General features: G+C 38.8%; 1 protein-coding gene across 2 annotated transcripts; it reads left to right on the top strand.

The window, feature by feature from the left end:
- The first annotated feature begins 1446 nt into the window (after window positions 1–1446).
- On the top strand, window positions 1447–9283 carry LOC144205711 (chemokine-like protein TAFA-4). Of its 2 annotated transcripts, XM_077730274.1 has the most exons (6): window positions 1447–1592; window positions 1666–1791; window positions 2345–2470; window positions 5143–5298; window positions 6434–6558; window positions 7902–9283. In XM_077730274.1, the coding sequence occupies exons 3-6, from the start codon at window positions 2350–2352 to the stop codon at window positions 7911–7913; spliced, it is 414 nt and encodes a 137-aa protein (XP_077586400.1). In that variant the 5' UTR covers window positions 1447–1592; window positions 1666–1791; window positions 2345–2349; the 3' UTR covers window positions 7914–9283. The 2 variants fall into 2 exon arrangements, with proteins under 2 accessions (XP_077586400.1, XP_077586396.1); XM_077730270.1 differs by having other exon boundaries at window positions 1475–1791.
- The last annotated feature ends 899 nt before the right edge of the window (window positions 9284–10182 follow it).

The raw sequence follows: 10182 nt of genomic DNA, 5'->3' as shown, positions 1-10182 counted from the left end.
GTGTGTGTTTTAAATAAGGAATGTTTAAATGGGAAGTAGCCAAAGGTTTAATGTGAATGAGCCACATTGCTGCTCAACAAGGAAGTTTGGCTCCATTCACACTCTGTAAACAATCATGAAAGCGGATATCCTCAAATATTGTTGGATATTTATGTGTATTGCACATCACACAGCATCTCTGTGCAGGCATCCGAGGAGAGACATCAGAGTAAAACAATGTTGCAATGAACTAAACAAATATTTTACACGGATCCCTGATTTTAGCTAATCATAGAAGTACGTATTGAAGAAAATGTTAATGAACTATTCTCAATTTACATTGTGAAATCATGCAAGCACTAATACAATATTTACCTATAAGAATTTCAGTTCCACTTCTAGTTAAAAACTTATATCCAATGCAATAAAAAATGTGAGTAATTTTTGAGTAGTTTTTGTGGTGTATTCAAAATGAAGATGAAAATGACTTCCACATTTTGTAGTTTTTCCAGACATAGTGCTGGAATGTCATCTGCTCAAACAAATAATGGATTTGTAGCTATTCACACTCACAATCATAATGGAATCGAGCCCGTGCCAGCTCTCACCAAAATCAGACGAGTGAACCACTACACAATCAGGTGGCTTCAGAATTTAGTAATGCAGCAATTAGTTGATCAACCAACTAACTACTACACGATGGTAAAAAAAAAATAACCACATACTCCTTTTGACAATTGATTCATCAATAAGGGACTTATTAAAAAGTTTACTAATCTTCAGGATTTTCAGACTCTCAGAGTAAGGATTTTCTGATTTTTGTGCATAAATAATCAGGATTTTTGTGATCTCTGGTCCCTAGTGATTCTTCTTGATTCTCAGTAGCAGCAGCAGTGACATCTAGCGGCACTTGTTAGGTACCAATGTTAAAGGTTGGAATAAAAAAATGGAACAAATGTGCACACCTTGGTCAACCATTCAGTAACTATATTGATATATATATAGAAAAAAGTATGTCTCTCTTTTGGTTGTTCATAAAATCTTGTGTAAGCTTCATTAGAATCACGAGAATTAACCAGTTTGTTTGGTTTAATGTCACATCAACAGTATGTTGATATAAAAGATATACTTTATATTATGTTTCCTATTTTTCCCCCTAAGGACAGTAAACAAAATTATTCTCAAGAAAAGGAAGGCAGAAATACATAAGTGGGCCTTTGCATATAATTTTCTAACACACAATTGGTGCATTTGGTCTGCTGTGTAGTCTTATCATATTAAACAACTGACTTAAGCAGAAATCTAAGACATTTCAAAGGGTTCACTTACCTTACCTTAAGATATTCTAGCCTAAGTGTTTATTCAGATGAATTCCTTGTTGGTCTCAGTGCACCGTTTCTTGGCCCTCCCCCTTCATTTCCCATCCTTAGTGTCAACATTGTGACACTATGTAAACACTACGATGCACTTTAATCTTCTTAGGCGTTAATGAAAGTGGATGCACATTGTGCGGGAGACAGATGGCTGAGATCTTGATTAAGTTCTCATTTTCTCGCTTGCGGATGCTGGCAGGCTTTGCTGGGCCGGCTTCATCACCGAAGAGAGGAGCTCGGGTGTGAAAGTGCAGAACGCGCTTTGCTTTAGACTCTCATTTCTTCTTTTATAACTATTTTTTTCTTGATGCAGCTGGAGTTTCACTTGCTACGTTGCGGCGTATATTAGACAAAACAGGATTTCCAAGAAGTTCTTTTGAATGGATACTATTGGAAGCTTGAGAAATAATTGTATTGTTAGTGAAGACTAAAAGAAAAAGTAAGTAAACCTCAACTCTCTTAAATGTAAATTTAACAGAGTGAATTGATTCACTGTTGGCTAATGGGAGATGATTGTATGCCATGGTTACCTCATTCACTCCAAGTCCATGTACACATAGTATGTGTTGTGCTAGTTGAAAGAAGTTTAAAATGTATATTCAAAAACACTCATTGATGGCAATACACCTCCAATCTTTTTTGACTAGGAGGTGTCAATTGATTGGATGTCTACTTTTGTCGATTGCAATTGAAGAGTTGTTAATGACAAAAGAGCCAACTTCCCTTTCTTGGCATAAATGCAGTTCGACGACTTTTTTTGGGGTGACTGAAGTGGAGTCTATCTTTTCTCCAGACTTACATTCAACTTGGTTACTGACTACGTTCACTTTTAAAGCCCCAAAAGCCACTGAATCACAATTACAGTCAGGCTTATCTTGGCATTTTATTGACTTGGCTTAGTTAGTTGATGGGAGAGCCATCATTAAGCCCGTCTTGACAAACTTGCGTGATTACCTAGTTTATTTTGATTTAACGCTCTTTCGTGTATGCAGGCAAGATGACCCACAAGGGCCCCATTTCGGCTAGTCCGTTCCACTGGGGTCTAATCCTGTTTTGTGTGCTGAGCTTGTGCAGCCGGCGAGGGTCCGCTGGCAACCAAAGCTCAAGAGGCGAGACGGGTATGTAACAGAGCCGGCCAGACCTACTTGTGGGCCTAGGGGACTCATTAGGGCAGCAGGTCACCTGTCTGTGTACCTCTTTGCTTCGAGCCTACAATTCCCTCCACATGATGAAACCCTCCCCCAACCCCCAAAAACAAAATAAAAAAATAATTTGATGAATGTGTTTTTAGCACTGATCTGTTTGATCGGTTTAAAAAGCATAAAGAATCTCATTAAACCATACATCACTTTAAAATGTTATGATCATTTTAATCCTCTTCATATATTTTTTCGGGTGGCTCACTGGAATGGATTGAAGCACCCCGCGACTCTTATGAGGATCATCGGGTTGGAAAAATGAATAAATTAATAATTATTCCTTATACAGTGTTTGGACAGCCACCAGTTGTTTAAATTCTCCCACATGAAATGATAACCAGCGCCTGTTATTTTCATCAACGTTGTACATCAACTATGACAGATAAAATTAAGGGGAAAAAAAATCAGGAAATAACACTGTATAATTCTCAATGAATTCATTTGCAAATGATGGTGGAATACAAATATGTTTTCAATATCAAACAGGCCAGTTATCAGAACCTAACAGACCTCTGTTTTCCGCTCATTACCTGTTTTAATGACAGGCCTTTGAAATTGTTATCAGACACCTTTCCACAACCTGAAACATTCACACTAGAAAACTCCACCATGGCCAAAAGCAGAGAGCTGTCAAAGGTGACCAGAAACAGAATAAAATCCCTCCACAAAGTTAGAAAACGGAGTCCGCGGTACGTAAGCAGCTTGGTGTGAACAAATCAACTGTGTGAGTAATCCTTACAAAATGGAAGACATACAACACCACTGATAATCTCCTTCGACCTGGGGCTCCACACAAGATTTCTCCCTCTGGGGTCTGAATGATCACAAGAATAGTGAGGAAGAAAAAAGACTGGAATCAGAGGGGGCTTAGTAAACAGCCTCAAGAGAACTGGGAACAAAGTCACAAAGACTACCATCACTAACAGACCCTACAAGGACTCAAATCATGCAGTGCCAGACATGATGATCCTCTACTTAGGCCAGTACACGTGAAGTTTGCCAGAATATTATGAAGATCGAATAGTAGACTAAAAACATGGAGGCAATGTTCCTTCTAAGCTGCGTGCGTGCGCAATTGGGCACTACTCTCGTCTACTCTGCGCAGCAGCAATCATATGGCGCGCAGTAAATTAAATCCAAACTTTTTTACTTATTCATTTTTTACCCCCTTCCCCATGATGGTGCCGTTTAAGCGGCAACCAGTGGCAGTAGCTCTGTCCACTCTTATGTTTTTTGTGTGTTTTACAGCATGTTTACATGAAAAATTAGAGGGAACATTGACATGCACCTGCTTATGGCGGGTGCGATACTGGTGTGCCCAAAGCGAGCAATGATGATGCTGCTCACCGTGGTACTCAGTGCGCTCAGGGAGGTTGTCTTTCTGCCCAGACTAACGAAAAATTAGAGGGAACATTGCATGGAGGTGAAAACCTCATGTAAGGGCAATGCAAATGAAATGTGGATGGGTCTTTCAACGTGTCAATGATCCCAAACACAGTGCCCGGGTAATGAAGGAGTGGCTTCCCAAGAAGCATTTCAAGGTCACTGAGTGGCCTAGCCATTATCAAGATCTCAAACCCCATAGAAAATCTTTGGAGCCAGTTGAAAGTCTGTGTCGCTACTCTGGAAGAAATTGGCTACATCCATTTGATAAGAACAAAGGGAAATACACTAATTAACGATGCATCATTTTGCAGGGGAGAAGCGACCATATTGGTGCACATTTTGTGTGTCAAACATTCGCCCAGTCAATTTATCAAATTTGCAGGTGTCTGGCCTCTAAAGATTATTTCCATGGCCGTAATGCTGTGGCTGAGGGAACGGGGCAAAGAGCACAAACGGGGTAAGGTGTGTTAGTCACTCTAAAATCCTTCTATATCCCAACTCCCAATTATTTTTCCAACTGTTTGCTAGGGATTCAAATTTCATTTCCAATTTGCTGTTGGTGTTGCCTCACATGCTTCCGACCAACAGATTTCTCGTACTTGAATATGAAATATGCATGCAATGGTTCAATATGGAGCTCTCTGCCCGGCTGCACAACAATTTCAAATCACTTCGACATGCATTCACACGAATCATTTGTCGAGTCACAATCCAAATCTGCATCCATTTGAATATTCTCTTGTGAAATGACGCGTTCCTGCGTTAAAGATTTTTTCTATTCATGCGCAATATTGCATTATTTCTATTTATATGCACGCTCCACACTAAATCAAAACAAACAAACACTATCTTGTAAGAAGAATCTTTCAGTTTGGGGCACTCCCGGTGGCTGCCGACGTCTTTAATCCACGTGGTGGCGCTGTAGCTTTAAAAAAAATAATACTAAATAACGGTTTTGCTCATTTGCATGAGCCCATTAACTCGCATTTCCCTGCCATTGAAGCATCTCATGACACGCCTCTAAACAAAAATGCATGAAAGGTAAAGATGATCTCTCCCAAATTGCCCTACTTTTATGTGTAATATGGACATGAGCATCCATTCTCTTGCTTCCATTGAAGAAGTTGCATCAAATACCTTTGGTTTGTTGTACTCGCACACAATGGCATTTTAAATGGTACTTCCCAAAATTCTGCTCTCTGAAGGGTCATCGAAGGAGAGGACAGGGACCTGCGAAGTGGTCGCAGCTCATCGTTGCTGCAACAAAAACAAGATTGAAGAACGCTCTCAGACGGTCAAGTGTTCCTGTTTTCAAGGACATGTTGCTGGGACTACGAGGGCGCGGCCTTCTTGTGTTGAAGGTCTTTTTGCTGCACTCATCTTCTTAGGCTGGTTATGAAATACAAAATATATATACATTTTTTAGTTGTCCATCTATATCATTTTGTGCCTCAAAATATGAGAGACCGAGCATATGAGATATCCTAATTTCTTATTGTTTTTGTTTTTATAATTATAATTAGTATAAGTAATCCTCGGCATTATTCATTTTCCGTAAAGGGCATCCTCATAAGGGTTGCGGGTGCCTATCCCATCAGACAAAAGGCAGACAACACCCTAGACTGGTCACCAATAAGCTGTAGGGCACACAGAAAGACAAACAACTATTCACACCCACAATGTCTTGCGAAAAATGATTTTGTGTCCTTAGTGAATGGTTTAATATCAAAGCTGCCGGTGTTATCTTTTTCAATGGCGGATTCGCAGAAAAGTGGTCAAATTTTGTGTGGAAAACTTAAAGATTTCTCTGGGCGTTTTTTTTTATAATTGAAAAAAGACTACTTTTAGTGGAAAAAAAAAGGTGCAATCAATGCACCATTCGGGTTAAAGTGAACAAAATTCGTGCTGAAAATGCAAGTGAAGAAAATGGTTTAATTCTTTTCAACATGCAACTTGCTTTTATTACTCTATTTCTACTTTACAGCAATAGTTATACAATACAATATCATACACCTATAATTTCCTAATTGAAACACATTAGTAAGTTCCAGCGGGAAACTTGTCTCACTTTAGTTTCACTGTGGCGACCAATGAAAAAATAAGATGAAAGTCAATCAATAAATTGGTGGTTTGTTTCCTTTAACAGAGAGTTAAACTGAATAAATGCATTTTCTTCATTTTAATGGAAAAATATATTTTTGGTGTCCCATTAATATTTACATTTATTTTTTCCCATATACTTCATTTAGTCAGTATATTGTTTCCATGGCAACCCCACTGTCACGGAACATTAAGTAGTCATTTAGACAAGCTAGACAATTAGAGCCCAAGTCCATTACCCTAAAATAGCACAATAGGAATATGATAACTGTACAGTAAAAACATTATTACATTATGAAAAGCTTTTTTTTTGTTTTTTTTTCTTCAGTGCAGCACCAAGTTGCCTATATTGCTTCATGGTCACTGCTCAGCTGTGTTGTGTCATACTTCCTGCAGCCTCCATCGTGCGTCACAAGTGGTGGTGTCAGATGAAGCCGTGCGTGGAAGGAGAGGATTGCCGAGTCCTGCCTGACCTGACGGGCTGGTCGTGCATCTCGGGGAACAAAGTAAAGACCACCAAGGTAAGGAAAAGAAAAAAGCTATCCCGCTCCATGTGAAATAGCAGCACTAAATCTGTTTGTTGTAAATCCTCTTTCCTCCTTGCATTACTTTCAAGCTAAAGTCTTACTTATGACACCATAAGCTCTCCTTTTGAAAGAGAAGGATCAGAGAGTAAAGCTTGGTCACCGCTCCTGGTGGCCATGTCGGTTCTTTGGAGCAAGCACACAAAATACATACTATAATCTGCTGAACGATGGGGCCAAAAGGACAGTCACGAGGATACGCTGTAAACTAATATTGCGCACTAAAAACCATGTAATTAAATCTGATGAGCAGTGGAAATGGCAGTGCATTTTGAATGCGCTCTTTTATAAATGGCCTTTTCGTCGAGTTTTTCCAAGATTGTCTGCGACACGAGACCATACGAGTGTTGGGGGCATGTGAGTCGGGTTCAAAAGACACTCTCTTGTCTTGCCTCTTTACTATCCAACAATAGAATGAGAAGAAAAGGTCAATTCAATTGATTGTATGGACCGGTCAACCTACTGTGAGGTACTTTTCCTCATCCTGCATAGATATTTTTGAGTTAGTATGTTTTTCAGTCTTCACTTGTAGCCTAAAGAATGAGAAAGAATTTGGGTTCTACTAAAAAAAAACTCATGAATAGTAATAGTTTGCAGAATTAATAACCTTTATGGGCCTTTTGAGAAAATTATTGCATTGTGTGCTTACTAGTGCTTGACTCGGAAAGCAAACCGGTTCATTCCCTCTTTCTTTTTCTATTAAGGAATATCAATAAATGTTACTAACTGGATTCAAGCTTTACATTTTATAATCGATAATATTGTTGCTTCTACTCAACTATCACTCCTCTGTGACAAAAAATCAACATGAATACGGAAACGCAAAACACATTTAAGCTTTTTAAATCCATTTGAAAAGTATGAAAATCTTGCAGAGCAAAAAGAGGACACAAAGCGGAAAGGTACATGTGCAATATAAAAAAATGACAAAAGCCATTCAAGTTGAGGCAATGTTTTTGTCCCAACAGTCTGCCATTAGTATGTCAGATTGGTTAGTTTCTCTGTCTTTTGAGAACACCTTTGCGTTGGTGTTTTCAGACATCCTTCAACTATTATTATTGTAAGTGCTTTTATTTTTGTCCCATTATGGTTGTTGTTGAATGTTTTTTTTTTCTAAAATCAATAAAGGACAAGCATTCACGCTCACACTTAGCGGCAATTTAGTGTTCAACCAGTCTACCCAGCATGTTTTCAGAGGATGTGGGAGGAAACTGGAGTACCTGAAGAAAAAAAAGAAGTTCACAATTCCCAAAACCTTGTGGTTCTACTCTTTGTTTTAGGTGGCACGGTAGCTTGGAAGTTGTTTCGTCCAATAAGAGCAAAGCCCAAGGAACCTTGGAACCCGATGACTGTTGGAGCCACATAGGCTCCACTAAGAATGGGAGGAACTTCACATTTATGGTGTTAAGAAAAGCGTAAATCATGGTAATCCCATTGTCTGGACAATCTATTATAGTCAAGATACAAAAGAACTGATTCTTGTGAAAAAGTTTTCTTCCCAAATGCCCCAGTGATGCACATATGTACAGCACATGTGCATTAATTCAAATATAGGTAGGTTTTGCAGTCAAGTGAGTGTGGATTTTCAAAAGTGTCCAGCTTTTTCTCCATTTCTTCATACCGTTCAAGTTAAAATCCTATAACATGTATGGCAATGGACAATTTTGTGGAAAAACTTTTGAGTTTTACAGAGGTTAGATCCCTTTGGACTAGGAAAATGCACACCCACACACACACACATACAATCACACATATGCACAAGACCACAGGATAAACGTGCAGACGTAGCAGCAATGCACCGAAATAAAAGAAGCGTTTGAAATGCTAATCATGGAGAGCAAAGCGACGAGGAGCTTCTTCACTGTTGTGAGTATTTACATCACACATTTGTTTATCTTACCAAACACTGCACTCCTGCGGAGGAGACACAGTTTATTGTAATAACTGTGAACAATGATCGTTTTCTGCCTCAGAGCAAAGTGTAGCCACTAACAAAATGTTTTGTGTTTTCACCACTTTATCTTTTTGATGAATAATATAATAAGTGCTTTTGTTATATTGCTTCACGACAAACCCCATATTTGATTTTTTTTTCAATGAGGAAATAATAATACATAAAAGCCCAAATACACTGCCCACTAATTTTTCGCTAAGATATAAGACGATATTAAACATGAACTCCTTTGACAACAATAGACTTGCAATCCATTTGATTTATGAATGATGACTGCCAGCCTGCCTAGTTAAAATGGAGTGAACGTCAGTCACATTCAAAGGCAGCCTATAAGTTATTGCTCTGAATTGTTTAAAGATGAATCATATTAAGAGTTAAGCAGAAATGAGCCAGAGACATTGCTTGAATAATAAGGAAGGCTATAACTTAACTTTTTGACTACCATTGATGGGGTATAAACACGTAGTAAATTTGATCTAGGAGGAGCTGGCAGCGGCCATTAGATTGTTGCCAGCCCCTCATAGTTCAAATGGATCGGACGTCAATCCCTGCCACTGTCTTTCAAATGTAAATTTCCAGCTTCTTTTATTAAATAGCACAACACATACTGTGTAAATAGATACATACATCAGGGATGGCAGTGAATGAGTCCATAAAAACCTGGATGCATGGACAATGCTCGAATAAAACGAGGATGACTACTGCTAAGAGTTTATCTGGTTTTCTTTAACTGTGGTTATTTATACGCACATGAACAGGCAATTCTTTGCCATATGCAAATGTCACCGCAAGATGAAAACGTATTACTTTGTCTTGCAATAAAGTCTACTTCCAAGACAATGAAATACTCTTCTAAATGGACCGGCATTATCTTACTGGATAGACTGAACCAGCTGTGTAAATCTACATCCACTCTTCAAACTCAAGATGATGCTGCTACCCAAAAAGTGTAGCAAAGGGGTACACGCTACAGTCCTGAGAGTCCTGGCAAGAAAAGCTTCTGTTCTGGTTGATGTGACAGAAGGCTTTTGGACAGACCAGGGGTGGGCAAACTTTTCGGCCCGGCGGCCATATTGACTTTAACATTTTTACAGAAGGGCCGGGTCAGCACAAGATCCGATACATATAAAAAACTGCATCCGTTAACAGTACATATGAAACATAAACAGAAAAAAGGACTAAAGTATTAACATACTCATCACTCATCATTAAAGTAAAAAGTATAAAGTACAAAGTAAAGCAAAAAGGAATGTATAAAGAAATATTAAAATGTAATTTAAAAAAAGATAGAGGGGCTGTAAAATATGAAAAACAAATAAGAGTAGACAGAGCTACTGCCACTGGCTTCTGCGTGATGGCGCCAACTTGGGAAAAAAACAACAACATTATTTGGACAACGTAGGTGGGCCGAATTAAGTAGCCTCGTGGGCTAGATGTGGCCCACCGGCCGTGGTTTGCCCATTTCTGGCATAGACTGATTAGGCAAAGTTTTCAAAATCAAGTTGAATATAGTAAACTGCTGGAACTACTAACAACTTGCTCCAAAAAAATACTAATATGAATAAAAAGAATCCCCATCCCGCGACCCTTGTGAGGATAAGTAGTTC

This window comes from Stigmatopora nigra, chromosome 1 (genome assembly GCF_051989575.1).
Source record: "Stigmatopora nigra isolate UIUO_SnigA chromosome 1, RoL_Snig_1.1, whole genome shotgun sequence".
Classification (NCBI taxonomy): domain Eukaryota; kingdom Metazoa; phylum Chordata; class Actinopteri; order Syngnathiformes; family Syngnathidae; genus Stigmatopora; species Stigmatopora nigra.
Note: the sequence above shows the minus strand (reverse complement) of the source record. Positions and strands in the feature narration are given on the sequence as shown.